The sequence below is a fragment of the Phalacrocorax aristotelis genome, chromosome 2 (genome assembly GCF_949628215.1).
Source record: "Phalacrocorax aristotelis chromosome 2, bGulAri2.1, whole genome shotgun sequence".
Lineage (NCBI taxonomy): Eukaryota > Metazoa > Chordata > Aves > Suliformes > Phalacrocoracidae > Phalacrocorax > Phalacrocorax aristotelis.
The window spans coordinates 87,966,638-87,991,173 of NC_134277.1; the positions used below are offsets into that span (position 1 = coordinate 87,966,638).

Consider the following 24,536-nt stretch of genomic DNA (forward strand, 5'->3'; position numbering starts at 1 on the left):
GCCGCGGGGCGCGCCCCGACACCTGCGCCTCCCCTCTCCCCAGCACACCAAAGCCCCCCACCCCGCCTGCCCCCAACTCCCGGCCGGGCGGGCGGGGCTGGGGGCACACGGGGACGCGCCCCTCTGCGGAGGGAGGCCGGGGGACCCGGCCCCGCCCGGCGGCGGCGGCGCCTCAGCGGGAGCGGGGCCGCCGTCCCTCCCTGCCTCCCTCCCTCCCCTCGGCAGCGCCGGCTGCTCGGCCGCGGCGGGCGCGCTCCTGCCGGGGAGGGGACGGGGGAGGGCGGGGCGGAGGCAGGGCGGGAGGGCGGGAGCGCGGCGGCGGCAGATGCTGCGGCGGCGGCGGCGGCTGTGGCTGTGTCTCCTTCGGCCACATCCCGCGGCCGGTGCGCCCGCCAGGCGCGCTGCGCTACGGCGGCGCCGCGCAGCCTGCCCCAGCCGCCGCCGCCGCCGTGCTGCTGCTGCTGCTGCTCCTGCTCCTGCTGCTCCTGCTGCAGCGGCCCCGCACCTCGCCCGAGCGGCGGGGCGGTGGATGCCGAGCTCCGCCTCGCCCCGGCAGCCAGCGGGCAGCTGTCCTGCGGCGGAGCCCCTCCGACCCGGATCGGCGCGCTTCCACGGACGCGGGGACACAGGGGCGCACACGCACGCCGGCACACACGCACGCCCGGGGGGGGGCAAGCCGAAGATGCTGCATCTGGGCAAGGTCAGGACCTTGCGGTGAAGCCCGGGGCCGTAGCTGCCCCCCCCCCCCGCCCCCATCCCTGCCTAGCGGACTGAGGATTTGCTGTTGGGTTTTGGTATATGTTTGGGAGAAAGCAGGCTGAATCGGCGCCGATCGGTGAGTACGACAGGCACCGCAATGGTGCCAGGTCCCCGGCCCCCCCCCCCCCCCCCCCCCCTTCCCGCTTGCGTGATGATATTTCTTCTCGGTGCGGGCTCCTGCACTGCTCCCCTCGGCGAGGCAGCCGGGCTGGGTTGGGCTGCTGGGGAGCTGCGTTTGTGCCTTCGGCGGAGAGGTGACAAAGTGCGTTATTTTCCCTTGTTTCTTCCTCCCGCGCCTCCCCCCCCCCCCCCCCCCCCCCTTTCTTTCTACGTTAGTCGTTGCTTATGTAGGGCATCCGCGGCACCGTGTCTCCCGACGCCGTGCACTAATGTACTCGTTACGGCGGTGAAGTCATGGGCCGGGGAGGAGGAGGAGGTGGTGGAAGAAGAAGGGGCCCGGGGACCCGCGGGCGGGGGCAGCGCACGGCCCTGCGCGGAGCCCCCGCGGGAGGTGCCCGGGCCCGGGGGCGGCTCCGGGCGGCGGCGGGGGTCTGGGGGTGTGTGTGAGTGTGTGTCAGCGTGTGTGTGAGGCTCTGTGTGTGTGTGTGTGAGTGTGTGTGTGCGGCGGGGGGGTGTGTGTTTGGTGCCTCCTTTGAAGCCACCGTCTGCGAAATCCTGCGCTCGAGGAGCGGGCGGGGGGGGGGGGGTGGAGGCGGGGAGGGGAGCCGCGATGTGCGCTGTGATGTTTTCGTTGATCTATATTTAATGGCTGAAAGGAAAGATGCTTTTCTTTCCTTTAGCCTTACCTTACTGTTAGTCTGGTGTGTAATGTGCTTGCATCGATCGGTCAAAGCGTAGCTTCAGCTGAATCAAGTCACCACAGAGGAGGTGCAGCGGCACGGGCAGAACATGTAATGCACAGATTCATCTGGCCGGGGATCTTGGAGAAGAGTGGGAAGGAAAAAAAAAAAGCCCTCTTCAGGGATCGTTTTAGAAACCACGTTAGATTTCCCCCGGAGGGATTGGAAGCACGAATACATGGAAGACTGGGATACGGCATCTTGTGCAGAGACATTTTCTCTCTCCTAGTTTTAGTGTTATGGTGTGCTTTGTTCGGATTCAGGGTGTCATGATTAACCCTGTGCATTATAGAAAAATATCCAAAACTTGCAGACAGTATTTAGAAGCGAATAGGCCCCTTTAATCCACACCCAGCTGTTAACTTTGCCGGCTGTAGTTGCTGCTATTCGTGCCCCTTGAAACATGTATGCCTTTTTATTGGCACTAACAAGATGAAGTAAAAACTTCACATTGCAGGTTTATTTTCACAGTATCTATAGGTAGTCTGTATGTAAAGTGAAAACAGTGAATCGGCCTGAGCTGCTGTTCGCAGCAAACCTCTCCGTAGGGTACATCAAGACTTTTGTACCTCAAGATAGCGAGAGGACTACCCAGAATTATTTGGAGTTTATGTAAGTCTGTTGTGGGCTTTCGCAAATTCAAGAGAGGGAAAAACACCTTTGTCATCCTGTATTTAAGAATGTATTCGTCCTGTCTTAAAAAGTGAACTGATTATCTAAGTCACGTAGGCTGCGTTGATGTTTTTCAAACAGCCTAGTGAGTTGGTCAGTGTGTAAATGAGATGGCGTGAGGGGGTGAGGTGCAGGTCTCCAGGGAAAGCTGCTGCATATCCCACTTGTGGGCCTCTGAGACTCAAACAGCTTTAGGGCTTTCTCCAGCCCTATTTACCTTTACACAGCTTAAGTGGGGAGGAGCCCCAACCCTAAACCCAAACTACCTGGGAGGACCGAGATGCATACGCAAAGCGCGGACATTCTGTGATGCTCAGCTACCCTTGCAAGACTAATTCTGAGCCAAGTTGCTGTCTCTTTTTTCAGTCTGTGAATGACTTGACCCTTTGGGAGCCTTGACTGTTTATCAGCCTGCATCCTCCAAAGCTGCAGAAAACTTGTGATAGATCATCTTCATTAGTAAGGAGTTGATTAATGGCTTGGGACTGCATTGAATGTGGTTATGTTGAATGTTGTAGTACCGAAACAGGAGATCGCATCTTGATCACGTTGTTCAGAGCTGGTTTTTGCAGTCTGTTATATAAGAGAGGTTCTGAAGAAAGGAGTAGTGGGGCTGTGCTGTGTATATGTACAAAAGGAAACACCCCTCAAAGCTGCTGGTAGGAAGCAGAGTATTTATTTTTGAATGCTGGTTGGATGACTTTTTGTGGATTGCAAGAAAGATGCTTTTGAGAGGGAACTCCAGCTACAGTGCTGGAGTTCGGTTTGCCAGGTACCTTAACGGACGTTAAAAGCAATAAATAGCTCATCAGTGACACAAGCTTGTGACTTTTGCTGTGGTTTTTTGAATAATGCTACTAAAATAATTTCATCCTCACATGATGAACTCTGACAGACAGCTGCACAAATTAGAAAGAGTAGCAATAAAAAAAAAGGTATTTGCATACTTTTGATTTGCATAACTTTGCTGATGGATGGTACCAATTTAATGGCTGTGGTTGTGTGATAAGTATTTGTTTCTCAAGACACGTGTAAAATCAACTTATGCTACAAAGTAGGTGCCAGAGCAGCTTATTTTAAGGGTTTTAAGAAATGTGTTTTTAGGTGGGGCTGTAGATTGGCATGTAAATGGAGCAGATAACAGAATCAGCAGAGCTCACGAATGTTAAATTTTGCACTAAATTTCAGATACATATTCTATTTCATGGTTCAGTGTGATACGATTTTTTAGAGCTTATCACTTGTGGAAATTCCAGCATGTCTTTGTTAGGATTTCAAACATACGTTTCAACAATTCCTAGAAGAAACTGTTTTCAGAAGTATCAGCACAATAAGGAAAATACATTATTACAGTACTCTTTACTTAAATAAGGACCTGTGGTTTTGATTCTTATTGATTGCACTTGTAAGCCATGAAGAGTTTGATATTTCAAGTTACAGCTGAGGTTTGACAAAAATGAAATTGATTGTTTCTCTCCTTTGAAGGTAAGATCTTATTACAGGAAGAGTTTTGGATGCTTATTTAACTGCATATTATTAAATTTACTTGTCTGATTATTAATAACATACAAGTAAACAATAACCCTTAATGGAGGCAGCATTTTTAAATATGCTGCATTTATTTTTTAAATGACAGAATGACTCTCAAATAGGACTACACCACATTTGCTCTAATAAGAGATCGCTTTTTTTCCTGACAAAAGTCATTACACCTGCAAAAACATTATTTTTCTGACCTTCTTTCCTTTTTTTCTTTTTTTTTTTGATGGGGGCATGATGGGAAATGTTATTTCTCTTATGTCAGTAGGAGGTCTCCATGCGGGACAGGTGGGCAATCCTCTGCTCACGCGCTGCAGAACCACACAACCCTTTGGTTAATGGCTCTTCGGTAGTTAGGCTCACTTGGAAAGAAGTCTGAAGGCAGCATGACACACTGAAACAATTTCTTCTATCCCCTTGGGATGTGCTAACTTGGTGTCATGAATGGGTTGTAAAAGCAGATTGCCTGACCAGATTCTCTGGCAGTGTCCTGGACAGAATTTAAATTCAATAGCATTGAAAAGGAAATATGGCATCTGATTATATGTAAACTGCTAGCCACGTTAATAGATTTTTTTTTTCTTGTGTTAGTTGCCAGTTTAGTGTAAAACCAAGAAATTGAGAAACACCTCATTATCTAGGAGAACAAGTATTTAATATTTGTTTAAATTGCTCTTGGCACACTAACTTCTAGTGCATCCTACTGGCTCTTAATCTTCCTGTTCTACTTTACAAAATTCAATTATAGTAATAAGCAATAACTTCAAGAGACATAAAGCATGGAAGAGTATGTATTATCTTGTAAAATAGGCCACTGCCTATTTTATTGAAGTTTCTGGAAAAAACATCAGGATTCTAATGAAACTTTAAAACTTAGTACTTCTCAGACCTACCATAAAGGTGGTAACTTTTTAAAATTCATGTATAAAATAACTGTGTTTGATGTTACCATCATGTTACCATTGTGATAAAACTATTTTATGATGGTTTATTGCATTAGCCATAATAGCTCTACTGTATAACAAACCATTATTTTCCACTTCTGTTCATTCAGTTTGAGAAGCCACAAATACGCACAGTCCACTTTGAGTACTAACATCCAAATCAAGAACATCTGAGAGCCAAAAGGGATTTTCATGAAAGGTTCTCTAGGGGAAGATTTTGCATTTTTCCCCCATGTTTCTTCTACCTCCTTCCCCACCCCCCACTCTTTCTTATTTTTCTTGCCAAGTTTGCAATTGATTTCTTCATCTCCCAGAAATCTTCACAGTACAGCAATTTCCTTTTGGTCAAGAAAATTACTCTTGGAAACTGACAGTAAAACTTAAATTTGGCTGCTTAGTGTAACTTAAATGTATTATTTTTTCAGCCGTAGGTACATTTTTCTGTCCTAACACATTCATTATTGATCAATTAAGTAACACCAAAATATCCCTTTAAGGCTGAATTTTTGAAGGGAGCCAAATGAAATGAGGCAGGTAGTGTGAATTGGGATTCTGATGGGGATTGTTTTAAACGCACTGAATGAGACTTAACTCTTATGTATTCATTTATATCAGCTTAATTTGTTTTAAATTACTAAGATGTTTGGGGAAATGATTAGAAATAAGTTTCAGTGTGGTGGTGGAAAATTGCTGTACCTTTTAGTACTACTAGGATTATTAAAATTTGTAACCTCCATCCTGTAAAGGCACAGGCCTTCCAGTACAACCAGCAAGCAGTTTGGAAGGGTGACTGGCAAGGGTTTCAGGGGTAACTCAAGGCTCCAGACAATAAATTTTGAGGAGTGTGTTATATTTTAATTCCTGCTTCCTGTGAGAGAACTTTTAGAATTTTTGTAGTGCTAGATATCTGAAAAGCAAGAAAATCTGCACTGGGTGTTGAAAACAGAATGTGTGAACCTTACAATTATATTTTTTGTAGTTTTCCACCAAAATACTGCAACTCATGAGTGTGTGTATTTCCGGTGTGCTAGCTAATCTACAGATCATTTATTTTTTAAAAAAATATTTACATTATTTTAGATTTATCTGAGTGAAGAGTCTAACTTGTATAAATGAGTGCAGTTCTCTGGGAATGACATACACGATTATGTGAATCAAGTCCTGGCATTCTGGTATTTTCTCCTAATGTTGTGCTTGGCTGGCTAATAATCAGGTTTCTTTGAAAGCAGGTTTTTGTTTTGCTTGTTTCAAAATAATCATTCTTCTTGCCAAGATGTTGATGCTTGCTGTACCTGTTTAGCATATGAGAGGGCAAAAATCTTTTCATGCTCATTTTTTGGCATGAAAAATGGCATGACATTGGATATGGAGGTTCATATTCAGTGAAAAGCAAAGTGAGAAGGCAGAAGGCAAGGTCAGAGAACAGTTATCTAAGGAAACAACAGCTTAAAGGTTTTCAACAATGGAAATGGCTCAAGGTCAGACATGGAAAGCCTGCTTGGGCAAATCTTGTTGTTGTCTTCTACACGAGTATTTTTAGAGAAATTGAGTTGTTCTAATAAGCAGATACCTGAAGGCGTTCTTAATGCCCGTCTCTTTCTCACTTATATTTCTGACAAAAACTCAACTTCAGGACAGCTTCTGAACATGCCTAATGGCATTGTCTCATTTCTGAATGGCATGGTATCTCTGAAAGTGAGATTTTGTGTTATCTAGAAGCTGAAGTCTCACGGAAGGTTGAGTTGGGCTCCTAAATGGTGTAGATGCTAAATACAGAGTGGATAACCTAGTGAATTCTTACAAATCAAAATCTAGGTCAGTCTAGGAGCATTTTGACAAATTGCCAAATATGACTAATCAATTTGATAAACTTTCTGAATATTTCTGATGAAGTACCTGTATCCTTGATCACCACATGATGGTAACCTGAACCTTCAGTTCAGTGGCTAACCTTGTCTGACCTAGTGTGCTTAGAAATGCAGTAAATAGAACAGAAAAGCTTTGGGTATTTTAAAAAAGTTTGTGTTTTAATGAAGGAGCTTGGCAGTAATTGATGAAGGGCATCACTCTTGCTATTCTTACTGCAAATCGTTTTGAAGCTTAAGTTACAAGAATGATGTGACTTTATATATGGATTTCCGCTGCAGTGCTGATGTATGTCATCTTGTGGTAGCGGGGAAAACTTGGAAATGTGATAACCATCTCTTCTACATAAGTGTCAAAAATATAGAAGGCCTAATGCATTCTCAAAATTATCATTACAATCAAAAAACCAGAAGACACTTGCATTTGATTTCTTTGTCGTTAAACCACAGCCGTAGCATTTATGCCCAACAGAAGGATTTTGAGTAATAGGGTTGTAAATCCTGCTTTGGGATCCCAAACAAATTCCCAAATGCCTCTCAGGTACGTCTACGTGATTTTTTGAAGGTAAAGTTTGGTTCAGACTGGGAAAAATAGCATTTGTAATGTGGCGCAGACCTCACTACAGATTAACTACTACATGTGCTTTTATTTTACTAATGACATACAGCATCCTATAGTTGAATGCATATGAGGTATGCAACACCATTTCCTCCTTTTCTCCTCTATAAATATGATGGTCCCTTAAAGATTTTTTAGGTTCGCAAGTCTGTTATTTTTGGTTAAAAGTGTTTCTGACAAGCTTGGCAGTTTATTGCACTTATTTTTCACTTCCGACTTCTATTGTCTTTACCAAGAACAAGTGAAGTATTGCACAAAGCCTCAAGGGTCTTGGTGGACTCTGACTTTAATCTCTTCAAAGAAGGATGGGCAGGTTGAGCTTAGTTAGAACCATGCATGTATAGTCAAAGGGTAAATTTAGAATCGCAGGTTTTAAGAACTGGCATTAGAAACGGAGTCATGATACCAAGAAATCTTTTTCATACAAATGAGAGCATTGAACAGAAGCCATAGTATATCTGAGAAGCCTAATGCAGTATTCTGTTAAGCAATTGTTTAATACTCTCAGGTAAATAGGTCTTCTTAATGTGTCATTACATTTTTTTTTCCAATAAAAACAAATTCCAAAGCATGCATTTCTGGTCAAATTAGGGAAGTTTGTTAGCCTCTGAGTGTTTCCGCTGGGATCCCGCGCACTTAATTCTCAATGCTGACTGTCATAATGAGCACTCAAAGGATGAATAATACTCCTCATTTCAGAAAGAAACAAACATTTCCTTATATTCTATGTCACCTTATGTAGCAGAGGACTGTGCAGCAATTGCTGTATGTGGATGAAACGCAAAGGTATGGTGTAAAACTTCACCTTTACATCTCTTTTTTGCCTTTTTGAGGTTGAGTTTTGATCAGTTGTCTTAAACGTTCCCTCTCTGTAAATATATTTTAATTAAAAGTAGCCAAGATTAATCAGCTTTGTAATTCTTGCTCTCCCCCAGTCTGTTTGAAGACATGAATTTTTGGAGTGGGTAATAAATATTTCTCCTATTTCATGTGTATTAGTATAAAAAGACAAACTAAGAAGAGAAAATGCCTCTTTTTGAGTGGTAAAAACAAAATTCTGGTCTTTGACCATGTTTTATGCCTTCAATTTAGTTTGGAATGGCTAGAACTTTGCACAGTTAGATAAAGTAAACCTATTTAGTTTGATTGCCAAAGTAAGATTTTTTGGGTGTTTTTTAGCAAGTGCAACATTAATATTTGAGGAATATGCTAATACCAGCTAAGTGCCACATAAACTTAACCTACTTTTAGGACATCTTGGATTTTTGAGGTCTGGCGTCTCTGTCTGACGTCCTGAACATGCTGATGTCCTTCAGTTGGAAAGGGTGCTGGGCAGAGTCACTTCAGAGAACCTGATTTTCCTGTTTGTGTGCAAACTACATAATGACGTTTATTCAAACTGGGACTGGCGGGCCAGGGGTTTCCTCTACCACATTGCTCTGCCCACTGGAGTCCTCCAGCTGACATTGCTGATGGATCATTCTGAGACTCTCAGCATGGTCTCCCCTCTAAAAATATCCAGTGAGGAGCTACTTGGCTTTTGATCAGTGGTGATGACAGTATTTCAGGTCCCCAAATCACAGATTGCTGGTAATCTATTGACAGAAGAGACTTGGAGCGATGATGTTTGACAAAGAGCCAAAGACTCTGCAGTATATATTGCTTTTGTGGTTTGTTTGTTGTTGGTTTTTTTTTTAATGTGTATCTAGTGTTCAAAGCAGAGAAAGAGATCTGAGGTACTGTTAATAGCAAACTGAAAAAGCCTGGAGGAGGAAGGTAGGGACAGGCAAACACGCTGGAAGACATAGTTGCTGTATTGTCAATGAATAGGAAGGATGCTAATTCACTGTCTTAACACAGGTGAATGAGCCAGTCTGATGATTTCTGGTAAATACTTTTACAAATACATTTTCAAGAGTGTTTTCTTTGCAAAAGCATACCAGTTCTTACAGGACATCTTGCACAGGTACAGTAAGGAAAACACAGTTTGAACATGGTTGGTTGAGGGCAACGGTATGAGGTTCAACAAGGCCAAGTGCCGGGTCCTGCACTTGGGTCACAACAACCCCATGCAACACTACAGGCTTGGGGAGGAGTGGCTGGAGAGCTGCCTGGAGGAAAAGGACCTGGGGGTGCTGGTCAACAGCTGGCTGAACATGAGCCAGCAGTGTGCCCAGGTGGCCAAGAAGGCCAACAGCATCCTGGCTTGTATCAGGAATAGTGTGGCTAGCAGGAGCAGGGAAGCGATCAATCATGTCCCTGTACTTGGCACAGGTGAGGCCCCACCTCGAATGCATGTGTTCAGTTTTGGTCCCCTCAGTACAAGAAGGACATTGAGGTGCTGGAGCGTGTCCAGAGAAGGGCAAGGAAGCTGGTGAAGGGTCTGGAGAGGAGGTCTTACGAGGAGAGGTTGAGGGACTGGGGTAATCTGAGTAGTGGTTTTTATTGTTTAGAACTCGTACCTTTTGCCGTACTGGGTTAAATGATTATTTTCCAGATTTGATCAATATGAGTTCTAGGTGGGGGAAAAATGGTGGAGGAGTGGGAAAGAGACGGAAAAAAAATCATACTGCCAGTTTGTTTAGCTAACTTATCTTAAAGTGGTATCCTTCCTGACCTGTAGAGCAGTATTGTTTACCTGATGCCATAGTTTGCTTGTCAATAAATGGTATTGCTCTCTAGAAAGTCGTATAGACCTCTAAAACAAGTAATGAAGTTTAGGGAAATATGTTGTCTTGGGAATGAAGCAATTATTTCTCACCCTTATGCTGGTTTTAAATTCACTTTTTCATAATGTATTTAGCATGCCTCCAGTAAAATATTGGGACTCTAATAATGAACCAAAGAATCCTGATTTTTGAAGGGTATATGTTCTCATTATAATGTTTAAGTATCCGTGTTTTTCAAATACTTTTCTAATAAATCTTTATTTAAATATAGTCCTTTGGTTCTTCTTTGGATTTAATAACTACATAGTGTTGGCAGGTGGCCAAAAACTAAGGGATTTTTTGTCACATGGTTTTATTTAGGAGTGTCTAATTTGTAGTGCTCTGCAATATAGTGATATTTTTTGCTTAACAAAAGAGAATGAGTGGTTGGTATGAAAAAGCTAAGCTGGCCAGGAGGAATGGGACAAGTGGAAGAGTGAAGCAGTCCCTAGAACTGAAGTCAGAGGGAGAAGGGGAAGGAAAAGGCAGGCTGCTCTTGAGGTTACAAAGTTAAAAGTACTTCCCTAACTGTTCTACCTGTTGATCCACTTTCTGAAATGTATTAGTCCTATATAGTGGACTATAAGGATCCAGGTTAATCCTTATTATATATAATCTCTTGAACTGTTTGTCTCTAGAGAAGTAGGTGCCAGGTTTCCTCCCCTGCGCATGTTCAAGGTGATATTGGTTTGTGCTGTTTTTGGTTCCACTCTTCTTTCATGCTTACCTGCCTATCCAGCAAAACCATGTACTGGTAAATGTCTTGTACATGTTAGGATGCTGTCATCCTGCAAAGAAGCTGTACTGGCGTTCACACTGAAAATTGGGTTGAGTTTGTTGTCTTCAGGTCTGGAATAAGCTATTAGACTTGAGGTTCAACTTTTTCTATTCATCTGAGGATAGAACTGCAAGCTTTGGATACTGACAACACATTTAGAAATACCCATTATTCTGTATGTTTGTTGAATGCACATATTGTTGTTTGAATAAAAGTCATAAAATAAAAATGAGAGAAAATTTGAACTGTGTAAATTTCTTTTCTTGTTGCTAGGAAGTGTGGTAGCCACCTGATACTCAGGTTAGGTAAAGTTCTTTACTTTTTTTAAAGGAAAAATATTTGTTTTCTTACAGTGAAACAACAAGACTACAGTACTTAATAACTGTAGTTATGGTACAACTAAATTAAGTAGATGGTATAAAACAGACAGACATACTTCAGGGTCTGTATCAAGGCGGGGGAACATTTGTAAAGGCAGAAATGTCTATGTAGGAGCGTGGTATGGGCTTTCAGTGGCTGTTCCCATTCAGAAGGGAAATCAACCTCAGCAATAAGTGGTAGCCACAGCACCTCGGGTTGCCTGTATAATTCATAAAGAACCTTGCCTGTTGGCATAGTTCGAGTTGAGACATATGTTTGGTTTTGGGTCAGCTAAAGGAGGCAACATCACTGCAATAAATCCTCTACTCCTTCAATGGAGCTTGAGGATAGCTAAAATAATTTTAGTTTTGTATTCCATTCCCTTCAATGTGCAACTTAGAGTAGTTTATGTGAAAGGGTTAGAACCTTGTGGTTCATTTCACAATACCAGGTTTTAGATATAGAGTGTATTTCTGAAGCACAGCTATACATCTGCATTTCACAGGAAAAAATTGGAGAAAGGAAGCTTTTTCTTCTTTGCACATGAATCATTTTAGAGCTTCTTCAAAAAGGTGACTTTTGAATGAATTTATAGAACATTGTGTAATGTTTTTGATGTATTAATCTTCATCTTTGTCGTATGTGTAGAAAAGACAAATAAAAATGGGATTACAATTTAAGGTCTGAGCATTTCTATGGACAAAACTTCTGAAGTTTGAATATATATGCAGAGTTTTTATTAATACCTAAATATGGCATTCAAATATTAGCCAAAATACAACAGGCGTATAAAGCCGTGCTGCATCTCTCTTAATTATTTTTTCCTGTCAGACAGGCTTCCTCTTTTCTAAAGACCTTGTGTTTGGTTGAATTGAAACAATCATTAATGGCTTAAATAGAATATAATAAAAATTTTTGTTGCCTTGTGAATTCTGTTGCTGCATATTTTTTTAAAAATTATTTTAAGCATCTGGGATCTCTCCTGCTCTCTGACAGAATGTGAGAGCTATTGCTTGTTAACAAGTGTACATGCGTTATATATTGCACACCTCTGCAGTTTATGACACTACTTTAGAGCTGAAATAATTTTATGGTGCAAAAAGGTATTGTCAAGGGACTGAAGCTGCTGCCTCTAGATGCAGGCTAGCTTGTGGTGGAAGCCCCAGGAATTCCTTCAGTCATTCTGTTTGCAGCTCTGATTTCAAGCTTTCTTATCATTCTCTTATATGAAACCAAACTTCTTAATGTTTGGGTGGAAGTGTAGTCACCTCTTATTGATGCTGTATTTCAGTAGGCTAACTCTGTTATGAAACTGGACCTCAGACCTGAGTTACAACAGGAGCTTGAAGCTCGTTGTAAATATCCCAGTGTTTCCCACCTTGAAATATGGAGTGAGCTCAACACCTCTGTGTTAATCCGTGACCTTTTACAAGCAATAACAAACACAAGAACCACAGTCAGGACTATCTTCAACATTGTCTTCCTGTGCAGGGTGGCATGTAACCAACTCCCTCCCAGGGCTTGTTTAGAAAATTGTGTGCTATAGGTTCTTTAGCTGTACCGTATATGAAAGACCATATGCAAGAATGCAGATGGAGTAACAGGCTGTAATGTTAATTTATCAATCATCTAAGCAATCAAACATAGTGGTGGCTCTTTATTTTGTACTACATCAGTGTTTTGACAACTGAACTTAGATCACAACCCTGTTGAACTGGTGCTGTCCAAAACATACTCGCAGATGGTCCTTGTGCTGAAAAGTTCAGAAACCTAGCTAATGCAGTGGCTGAAGGGGAAACAAGTCTAGGGTGGCTGAAAACAGGTCAGGTACAAGCATGAAACTAGGATCCTTGTTGCTTATGTACTCTGTCTCTTAGAGCATGTAGCCCTTTCCACGTTGCTTAGGCAAGTACTTGTCTTGTTATACTCCTCTCAGTGTATGGATGGCATAAAACTAACTTTTGTTTGACTTCATCTGATGTTTTCCCAAGCAGGTAACTACATGTTTTGTGTGATGCAAGAGGCTTTTTTTCCAAAACAGAGAATGTCATTACTGAGCTTGTGTCCCTTCCTTAAAAAAAGTTCTAAAAAGTTCAAGTATGAGCGAATACCCTGCTGCTAGTCCCTTACTACAGCATTAATACTGCTGTATTAGCACAGAGTGTATAAGGAATGGTATTAAACGCATTTGTGAGCAAAAGTCTGTTGCTGTTGTTTCATCATGGACTAAGAGAGAGAACTGGGCAGCCAGCTCCTGTTCAAGCCTTGCTGTGGTACCAATAATAACTTCTTTCCAGTCCTTTCCTTTATTCCTTCAAGCAAAAAGAAGCAGTCTCAGACCAGGAAGAGGAGGGACAGATGTTTGAATCCATAGGTTGCCTTCTTCAAATAGGGGTCAAGTTGGTGTTGAAGTAATTAAAAATTCTTTCAGCAAAATAATTAGCAAAGGTAAACCCTAGAATATTTGGGCAATCTCTCAGCAATTTTCTCTCACTTTCACAAAACGATTCTAATTTTTGTTTGTTTTAAAAATATCTCAGATATTTCACTGTTAGACTGTCTTTATCTCAACCCACAAGTTTTCTCACTTTTACTCTTCCGATTCTCCAGAGTGTGGGGGAGTGAGCGAGCAGCTGTGTGGTGCTGAGCTGTCGGCTGGGGTTAAACCACGACAGCATGTCTTTGTTTTTCTTATCCATTGTTCCTCTAGGTTGTCAGATTACAATCGGCAAGACTTTTGTGTAGTTAACAAACCACTTACACCTCTAAAGGGTAAATACAATCTGAATGACAATGATATTTCCTACAGATAAAATCTGAAGAGAAATTTCAGTTTAAAAACTATAGTTTCTAGGAGGTAAGTTTGTTTACCAGTACATGTGGATATAGCAGAGTACATTAGCCATGGTAGAGGCTCTTCTTTCACTTCTGCATATGTAGAGGTAATTTTTTTTTTTTTTATTGTGTGCTCAAGAGAATGGATAGTCTTTGATTCTTTTTTCTTTTCTTTTTTTCCCCTTCTTCTTCCAATTGACTGTTCCACAGTTGAGCACTCTTCCCTGACATCACTCAAGTGTGCTCTCAGGAGCTTTGCTGTAGGCTTCATTACCTGTGTTTTCAGCTACTAGCTGGTTTGTTTTGGATACTGCTTTTTGCTGAGTTAAAGCACAGGCTGTTGTTAGTGACAGAGAACCAGAGCTCACTCCTCATGGCTGTAGTAATATGAAATTCTGTGGCATCTCATTATCAGGCAAGTATCAAGCTGTTTCAGGATGGTTCCAGTAGAGCTTTTCATTTTATTTCAGTGTGGTCTCTGTTACAGGTGTAAGAATGTATCTAATGAAATGCTAATAAACAGCTGATTTGGATTTCAATATTAGCTTGTAGGCAACAGTATATTTGCTCACTGAAAAGTGGAGGAGTTTGTACTGATGCGTTTTATCATGGCATCTGCCCATCACCTACATTAAGTCTCCTACAATAATGCAAAAGTAGGATTTTTAAAGTATCTAATAATTATCTTCAAAAGGTCATGGTGATCAGGGGAGGTTCCTGAGGCCTGGAGGAACATGAATGTCATTCCTGCCTTTAAAAAGGATGATCTGGGGAACTACAGGCCAGTCAGCCTCACGTCAGTCCCTGGGAAAGGTGATGGAGCAAATCCTTCTGGAAATAATTTCCAAACATACGAAGGACAAGAAGGTGATTGGGAGTAGTCAACATCAATTTATGAAGGAGAAGTCATGCTTTACCAGCCTGATAGCCTTCTATGATGAGATGACTATGGTGGATGAAGGGAGAGCCGTGAGTGTCATTTATTGCGACTTTTTGGAGACTTTTGCTGGTCTCCCATAACATCTTCATATACAAGCTCTTGAAGTATGGATTAGATAAATGGACAGCGACATGGACTGAAAGCTGGCTGAACTAATGGACTCAAAGGGCTGTGGTCCAGCATGAAGTCCAGCTGGAGGCCAGTCACTAATGGTGTTCCCCAGCGGTTGATACTGCATCCTGTATTGTTTAACATCTTCATTTGTGATCTGGGTGATGGGACAGAGTTACACTCAGCAAGTTTGCAGGTGATACAAGACTGAGAGGAGTGGCTGATGTGCCAGAGGATTGTGCTGCCATTCAGAGAGATGTTAGCAGGTTGGAGAAAAGAGCTGACAGGAACCTTGTGAAGTTCAACCAAGGCAAAATGCCAAGTTCTGCACCTGGGTTGGAATAACCTCTTGTACCACAATATGCTAGGGCCAACTGGCTGGAAAGCAGCTTTGCAGAGAATGATCTGGGGTTCCTGCTGGGCAAGTTGAACGTGAGCCAGCAGTGTGCTCTTGTGGCAAAGAAGGCCAAGCAGCCTCCTGGGCTGCATTAGGAAAATCATCACCATGAAGTGGAGGGAAGTGACTCTTCCCTTCTACAAAGCACTGGTGAGACCACATCTGAAGAGCTGTGTGCAGTTCTGCTGCATTTCTAGATAATTCATAACTCTTCTTTCACTTCTGCATATGTATTGTCTCAAAGAAGTTCAGGTATTAGTGGGCTGTAGTATCAGTTTAACTGCTACTTAATGTAGAATGAGGAACAAGGCTTTAAACAGGGAGTAGAAGCTGTCTGGGAGCAGGGAAGGGTCTTGGGTATGGGCCTGATGTGTTCCCACTGAACTTGTTCTCAACACACTAGGCAACTGGTTTCTCTGCAGATGGGAGTCTGTGTGCGGTCTTCAGACGGAACAGTGGCTGTGTTAATGAAACCAAGGATGTCAGTTGCATTGTGGCTTGTCCAGTGTGCAGGAGAAGTTTCTTGGCAGGCAGATGGCAAATGAATGTTCTGATGCTGCCTGAGAACTTAGATATAATAAAGGAGCTCAAAGCTTTGCAGGGTTTCTAGTGGGGTCTGTATACCTTCAGGAAGGGTGTCTGTGTAGCACCATTCAGCCTTGCCTGAGACCAACTCTTCTACATTCAAAAGCTAGTCTCCTGAAATTCAAAACTCACAGTAGCTAGAGCCTGGATCCCTGAGGAGCCATCATCAAGATATTTAAAGAGTTTCATTACAGTCTTCTCCAAAGCAGATGCTGTATGACTTTGTTAGCACTTGGTCTTCATTTCATTTTACCAGTCACTGATATGGCAATCTAATTCCAGTAAAGTGATGTGTATGTCTCAAATTACTCTGATACTGGAACTGGAGAAGTATATGTAGCATGCTCCTTTTTTTCTGTTGCTCCTGGGATACTCTGGACACTCACTCTCTGATACATGTGGTTTTTATTTGCTTTCTCAGCAAAAACAAGGAGAGATGTTTGCAACAAAAGACCAGTAGTCTCAGAGTCAGAAAGCTTTGGATTAACGGACTGCAATTTCAAACTATCCTAGAAATAAACACTTCACAGCTGGAATTTACTTTTTTGTGATATTATTGATGATAGGAAATGCCTCTTTAAAATTCAGATTGTAAAATGTTTTTTATTTTTTTCTTTCATAATGAAAAATCTTAAATGAGCTGTTGTTTCTTGCTTTGGTTGGAGGAAGTTGCTTAAATCTGCACAACTGCTTGAAAGACCTTGTATTTTTGGACTTATGGGGTGATGATAGCAGAAGGTGAATGCTTAATGTTTGAGCACGTTTGTCTTGGACCTGGAGACCATGATCTACTGAGATCTGAACTGGTGGTTCCTCATTATATAATATAGGAGGTTGCATCCTAACACCAGCTTGATCAAAAAGTCAGAAGGCATAGTTTTGTTTTAGAAAGTAATTTTTTTCCCTTCAAACTTTGTATGGGCAGGCTTTGTGGGGAAGGGAGAAGTGGCTGGACAAATGGTGACAGATTGGGTGATTAACACTGCTTTATTCAGAGAGCATGAATAAAATTTAAATTCCAATTTATAAAAAAAAATTGTGTGACACTAAAGGTTAGGAATATTATTTTACAGCGTTACATAGATGGGTAATGTATTGTTTTGCTAGCTGTCTTTGGGTTTGGTTTATTTTCTCATAAACTAAGTGAAACATTAATTTTTATAAAGCTCCAGAGTTACGTGGTGAAAATTAGATTCCCTGTCTTTTAACAGGATAGTATTAATTGTGATGTGTTTTTCTAGTTTTTGTTCCTATAGACTCAGAAGTCCTGAGTGAATTGGATGAGATGAACAATCGGATCATGCAGAATGAAACCAGAATTGACCCTCTAATGTTTTGGTTTTGTATTCTCGTGTGAGCCTTTTTGTGCCAGTCTCCATTGGTTACAGGCTGGAGTTTTGGATTGTAAGCTCTCCCTAATTTTATGATAATTATAATTATCTATCTTCTAAGTTGTTTCTCTGTGGGAGCAAAACCTCTAGAGGGTGCCAAAAAACTGGGTTTGGTTAGAGAAGCTGTTAGGTCCTGTACTACTAATGTCAGAAATGCAGGTCAAAGTTCAGTTCCTGAAAGTTCTTCCTGCTCATGGTAACTCAGGTGCCCTAGAAATGCCCGCTCCTTTAACTTTGGTTCTGAAATCTTTCTACTGCGATGACAGTAATTTTTGTTGGACTTTTTTAATACTAGGCACTAACTGGATGATTGACAGGACTGGTTTTGGATATTTTTTTAAAAACATACTTAATCTTTATTCATAATTTCTCCAGACAGGAAGAATACATGATGTTTCTGTTGTCACACAGAGCGTACACTAAGATAAATACTGTTTCTTTGACCAAGGCTTCCTGTAACAGCATATAGGTTCCTATAACAAATTATGGATTTTCCATTCCTTTATAACCCTTAATCTTGCCCAACATTATGACCTGCACTGTTGCCAGGTTTTCAAAAGCCCAAGCTACTTCTAGGCACATGCAGCATTTAAACAAAAAAAAGGCAGGGAGGGGAGATGTTCGTTAGTGGAGACAGCTCCAGAACAGGTTCTCTAAATAGTTACTCCTAATTGACTTCTTGACATGTAACCACATTTAAAGAGAAATTAACCAGATTTTTAAAAGAAATACTGTTTAATAACAATTAAGCATGTACAGCATGACGAACTATTGCCAGCTGGACTATATATAAAGCAGTGTCTCTGCCAATCAGTAGCAGCTGGTGGTGAACAGGACGCTACCAGAAGCACTAGGTTTGGAGGGCTAGTAATTGCTGCTGCTGCACCTTGTCAGAAGACAAAATTTGCTTTGTTTCTTGTCTTCCTCCATATAGATGTGCCAAAAATACCTGGATACGTTCATGTATTTGTAGTTTGAAGTATTCCTAGAAATTATTCTGAACTGCAGTCTTGTACACGACCACAACAGACTTAGTTGTAGACAGATGTGTGCCTTTAAAAATAAGGTGGTGTATCAAAGTTGGAGTGGCCAACCCAGATTAAAAATTGGGTAAGAAGGTCCTTAAGGTATTTGGAAACTTCTGCTATAGCACATTATTGTTTGGGGCTTTTGTATATGACCTAGGACTATTGTCCCACACCCCCTCAAGGTATGGGAATTCTTTGTATCTTTATATTCTGCTCGACGCAATCAAATCCTGTTTATATTTACTCTCAAAATTCTGTTGACATCAGTGGGACTATTTACATAGTAAAACCAGTGAGATTTGCCCCAAATTAAATAAATGCCTGATGAATGTAATAATTTATATGTATTAACAGAGCATTTATAGTGGTTCACGATCAAGATCAATATTTAGTCTATAGAAATTGTATTGTGTATAAATGACATGATGTGCCTAAAGAGGACTTTAAGAACATTGCAAAATTAAGTGCCTGAAAAAAACTTGTCTTTAAAATGTTAGTGTATATTCTTAACTGGTGATGCGTATTTTGAAACATGGTGGAAATGGTGAGAGAAGGCTAGCTGAAGAAAAAAGGTTGTCCCAGTAAATATAGAGTTGTTAGTATGGCAAGACTAATGGAATCAATTTGTTTTACAAAAAGTTAAGATAATTTTATTTATGCAGCTAGTCCTGAGAGCACAGAGAAAATCTGATGTCATTTCTAGGAAGGAGCAAAAGTTTGGAGATTAGGAAAAAGGGAGGAGGGATGAATCTGTTCCAAACAAAATCACATGATATGCACTGGATTAAAAATTAGTTGAATGATCTCAAATAACTGTGAGTTTAAGGATCCTTACCCTACAGTGCAATCAGCTGAGACATTGCAAGTGTAGTGAGAAGGGTCTTACTGGAGTGCATCATGATCTGGAAAACACACCTGCAGAAGATGATAAAGAGGCATAAGCTATATTCCTTTGCCAGCTGAAGGGGGTAAATTGATTGCAATATGCTAGTATCTCACAGGAAAGTGATTTCTGGTGGAGGGCTTCTTAATTTTGTAGCAAATAAAACAATGAGAGTTGGAGGCTAAGAGTAAACAGACTTATTTTTTCGAAATTAGTGTAGACTTCTAATACTGGTTGTAGTTCATCATGGAAATAAAACTATCAAATGACATTAGTCTTCATGTATTTACTTGAAGGCTATATATATTTTTTTAAAAAAATACATAAATAGATCGGTAAACTATTCTATTGTGGCTGTCAGACCAAATGATAGTATTTTGTGGCCTTACATCCATGAATTCATTACTGAACTGAGGCATTTCAGAGGTTATTTGAATTGCTCTCAGTTGCTCACTAGTGTTTAGTGTATTAGTTGTATATTCTGTCCTTTCTTTTAATGCAACACTTAAGCTAATTTATTTCTACTTACGTTACCACTGGTTACATTAGTGATGGTATTACTTATATTACCACTGTTTCTGGGATGATTCCAAGAGAATCATATAGATACAGTAAACCCTGTTTTTATTTCTTGCATTTCTTGACGCTGGAATGTAAGAAACTCATCAAACAAAATCTCATGTGTGACCCTAAGGACCTCGTTCTTTCTCCACCCAAAATTCCAGAACTGTCTGAATTATGTCTTGATTCTAAATATTCCTCAAAACTAGCGCCAGAAGGGAAATCACAGCATTTAATTGCCTTTTCTGGCTGTTTCTAGGTTTTTGCTTCTGTCCACTTCTTAGGGGTATAAGGAAGACTTTGGATTAAATAAGAGCCTTGCTAATATACAATAAAAGGTACTCAAGTATGCATTCGCTGGTGTGCTGTTTTGGTCTTTCGTTTGTCCATTCGTTTTGAGATCTGCCTTAGAATACTAATGGTCATAGATGTCTCTTCCAAATTTTAGCTAATTTACTTATTGCCTAATGAATGTGGTAAGAGTTTATTTGGGAAGAAGACTAAAGAAGCGTAAGTGGTAACGAAACTTGCTGAAGCTGGAGTTAGTTTTTTTTTTCTACTAGAGTTGTTCACTAAGCTATAGAGGTGAATTTCTTCATAGTGTGTGTGTGATGGCACCAAATAAGACAGAGGAACATAGGAAGACAGAACTTGGTCTCAAATTATGTTTTTCTTCTGTAATAAATGTTTGTGATGACTTTGTAAAATAATTCAACTACTTTAGTGAGGTAGCCCTAAAACGATGCCGTTGTGTTCAGCTACCGGTGTGAGCACCTCTGCACCTTAGCTTAAGGATTACTGTATATAATGCTTTCTTGTCACGATAACTTCAGAACTTGTTTCTAAACCTGGCTGTACAGTCAGTATGGGCTTAGTGAGTATTTTGGTACTTGGCAATACCTGCATATCCAAATACTTAAAATGATACATGCCATTTAGTTTCTTACTGGTAACATAAATAACTAACATTATGAGGCTTAAGCTCTTCCATGCATCAGTACAGTGTAGGCTTGGACAACTGTGTAGAACATGGGTTTCGAACAGCTTTAAAGTGTGGTGATACTTGGTTTGCAATTTAAGAGTGAACTTGTCTCTTCTGCAGCTACGACCACTTATCTGATTGGCACGTCTGAAACTTAATTTAGGCTTCTCAGGTGTGCTAATTAAACTTTATTAATTTTAAATGTCTTAACTATGTTATGAAGAGCAAGAGGGCACTTGTTTATGTTTTAAAGAGGAAAAAAAAAGGGATTGATGTTTCTAGTTTGTTCTTCTCCAAATGTATTACTTAAGAAATAGAGATCACTTCCTAATGTTGCAGTAAAAACTATAGACAACTTTTATAAAATCCAGCTGTTACAGTCTAGTGAGTAGCTTTTGTTTTTTTAACAACCTAGGCACCTACAAGTTAAACTTTCATTCTTGGGTTTTAAGGTTTCTCTTTTCTAAGCCTTGATGTGTCTCGTATACCACTGGATTTTTATTTCTTGAGGATAAATAATTAAATTTAGGGTAATTTGTATAAATTTTGGTACACAGACATAGAGTTATTAGCAATAAAAAGTGATAGCTCTCTCTTTATCATGAATTTCTGCCATATCATCTAGTGTTAAATCCTACTCTTGGTAGCGCTGATTAATCGGTAATATTCTGTATCTACCTCTAGTCCATGTCTCACTGTTTCTATCCAGCTGTAATTATTTGGTTGTTTGTCAAGAGTGAGTCTTGTTACTTTTTTATTTTTTATTGGCAGGGAGGGGGTACTTAAACAGCTGGTCCTACTGTCAGATACCTGCATCATGATGTCATTTAACTCTGTGTGAGGAAGAACAATCTAAATCTCCAAGAACGTGAAGAAGGTCCTGGAATTATAAACTCTATTCGGTGTGTACATGGAAATGCTTGTGAGGTTTTTGTGAGTTTGGGTTTTTTTTTTGTATGCTTTGGGTTTTGGGTGGGGTTTTTTTGTTTTTTTTAAGCGTTTTGGCATGGCGATTGAAATAAAAGATTTTGAATTATGACTATAGTAGTGATCTCAGTTTATACTATATTTTTTAGTATTTATAGTATTTAATTAGTAATGACACTAAGATTTTTATAGTATAATAAAATATATATACAGTGTTTATAGTTTCTTACCACACTTCAGGTGGAGACATTTTATTTTTACAAAATTCCCCACAAACGTTTCCTTTGACAAGGTAATTTCTTGTGATTTACTTTAGTAAATACCTTGTCAAAGGAAGCATTTGTGGGAATTTAGTAAAATTTCAGTGGTTAGAAATATTTCTTGGGAAATTATAGTACCTGTTATGAATAATGGGGGGCTTGTCAGCACCATAATTTTTGCATTTTATTGCTTCCTAAGTAAAGGAAGCACATGGGTCCTTTGAGTGTCTGTGTCCAGCTCGTTCCAAGACAGCATGCATTAGTCTTTTAAATCCTAGTTTCCCCAAAAATATAATGGCAATTGGTGATTGTGTTTTCTCTGAAGAGTAATGACCAATGTAACCTAAGCACCTTCAAATGATGCAGAAATGATTTCTTATATGGTGATACGAAGTTTAGAACCATGTAATTCTTGTAAGAGTGTAATGACCAAAACTGTCACTTTTTTGTGGTTTTTAATCATTTACACTTATAAATTGAAATGGATCAGATAATAATGAGACTTCAGTATTTTTCCCTCAATTATAGTAGTGACAGCTCTTTAGTGAACTAGGAGTTCAGAAGTAGAGAATCTCATAACTAATTGAGAGAGAAATGCACGTGCAAGTAGAAAATTATTTTCATGCTTATTTTTATACTCAGTGTTTTAACAGCTGCATATTTCAATTATGACTGGCTAATTAGAAGCCTGACTTAAAGGCAGTACTACTTCTGGGGTTTTAAAAAGTACATTGGGCTATTTATCACAAGAATAAAGTTCTGAGTCAGTTTTTACTCTGGACTTCATGTTGCAAGCAGTATTTCAGTGCACAAGTGCTTCATATTTGCCTGGAGAGATGTGGCATTGCCTTCAGTTGTATTTTGGATGTTTTTTTGGCCTTTTTTCATAGGATCCTTTTTTTTTCAGGGGATGCTAACATGGTCCTGTTTGAATTGTCAAGCTGTTGGCCTCTTAAAAGAGACTCTATTTCTGTCGATTTTTTTGGTAGTAGTGTGTGCAACCAAGTGTTTGTTTCAGAGAATTTGGAAGAAACTATGACTATGGTCTCCTTCTGCTTGCTTCAGGCAGAAGTGGAGCCTCAAAGTCTAGAAGGAATTTCCGTTGTTCTCTGAAGGGCTCTGTGCTGGTGGACCTTGAGCAGCTACCTGCTAGTCAAAGAGATAAGCTGCCTCTTGCACTATTCTCTGAGGTTTTTGGGTAAAGCATCAAAGCTTCTCAAAGCAGTGGATAAATCATGAAGTCATTTAAATGATGTGTAGCTTTCCTGAGCTAGTTTGGGCTTTGCCAAGAGAGACATGGTTTTTATTCTGCAGTTAGGCTGCGTGGTCTGGATAAGTAGTGTCTTCTGAAAGGTGCAAGGACCAGCTTTGCAGCACGGTCCAGGTCTGGAACTGTCACTCTTGCAGGGGAACTGCTGTGTTGAAGATAAGGCTTTCAGAAAAGGGAACTGAAGATGCTTTCTCAATTTATACAAATCATGCTTGAAAGAGCAATTGCAATGTCAGGTGAAATAAATAGCATTATGTAAGGGGTCTTGAAACATCCCCAAGCTGAAGTAATCAGGACAAGATTCAGTCCAGTTTGCTGACAGTTTGCTTTCTGCATCCTTCCTTATGGTAAATCTATTAAAATTCACTCTGACTATAACAGAGGAGTTAGTGGAATTAGTGATTAATTGCTAGTGTTGTAAGACTAGCTTTACCTCAGAGTGAAATGGTATGTCTCACAATTTCATACAAATAAAATAGTCATCTTCAAAAAATACCCTTGTGAGGGTGTGAGTTTGGTTTTGGTTTTTTTAATGTGAAATATATTGACTTACGGAAAGCATGAAACAGTATTTTGTCAGCATTCAAAAATGTAGCAGAAAGTTCCGCAAAAAGCACATTAGACACTATAAAAAGCAGTTTGCATTCTGTTCAAGGTTGTTTAAATAACCCAGTTGTTAGTTCTAAAAAAACACCCATTAATACTTGGCTACTAGTGGAGTTCAGACTAGTTCAGAAGGGCATTTTAGCTTTATTAGGGTGCAGGTTTTGGGGTGGTTTTTGTGTGGTCTTTGTTTTGTTTGGGTTTATTTGTTTGTTTATTTTAGCTTAGTCTATGAAAAACTGTTTCTGCCTTCATAATAATTAATTTTTATGTTCTTGGTGTCCAAAGACCTAATTCCACATAGGCACTTGCTGTGTGCAAAGAGTCATCACATCTTATGGTTTCTTTTTTGTTAAAGACTTGTTAAGACCATCTTTTCTTTGAATGGATTAAGAATGGGCAATAACTCACAAAAAAGCTACAGAAATGCTCAAGAGGAGAACAAAAGAACAAAGCCAGATTCAAACATGATTTGAAATGACGTTGGTAGAACTTTATTTTCACTTTTAGAATCCTGCTTATACAAATGTGCACAGATAGCCATTGACTTCAAGGGGGCAACTTGATAAACATGGACAGAATCAGGTCCACAAGCATCCTTTTTCACTAAGCACAAAATTCAGTCTCTCCCAGCTGTTTCCAAGGTTTTCATTGTCATC

At 40.3% G+C, this 24,536-nt stretch overlaps 1 protein-coding gene across 5 annotated transcripts in view; it reads left to right on the forward strand.

The window, feature by feature from the left end:
• The first annotated feature begins 473 nt into the window (after window positions 1-473).
• CTNND2 (catenin delta 2) overlaps window positions 474-24,536 on the forward strand; it is a 686,661-nt gene continuing 662,598 nt past the window's right edge. Inside the window, exon 1 of one of the 5 annotated variants that reach the window (XM_075084268.1) lies at window positions 474-835. In XM_075084268.1, the coding sequence (XP_074940369.1) occupies window positions 799-835 (37 nt within the window). In that variant the 5' untranslated portion in view covers window positions 474-798. Of the gene's footprint in view, window positions 836-21,580; window positions 21,720-24,536 lie in introns of those variants that run through there. The other 4 variants (XM_075084265.1, XM_075084267.1, XM_075084271.1 and 1 more) reach the window with 4 other exon arrangements.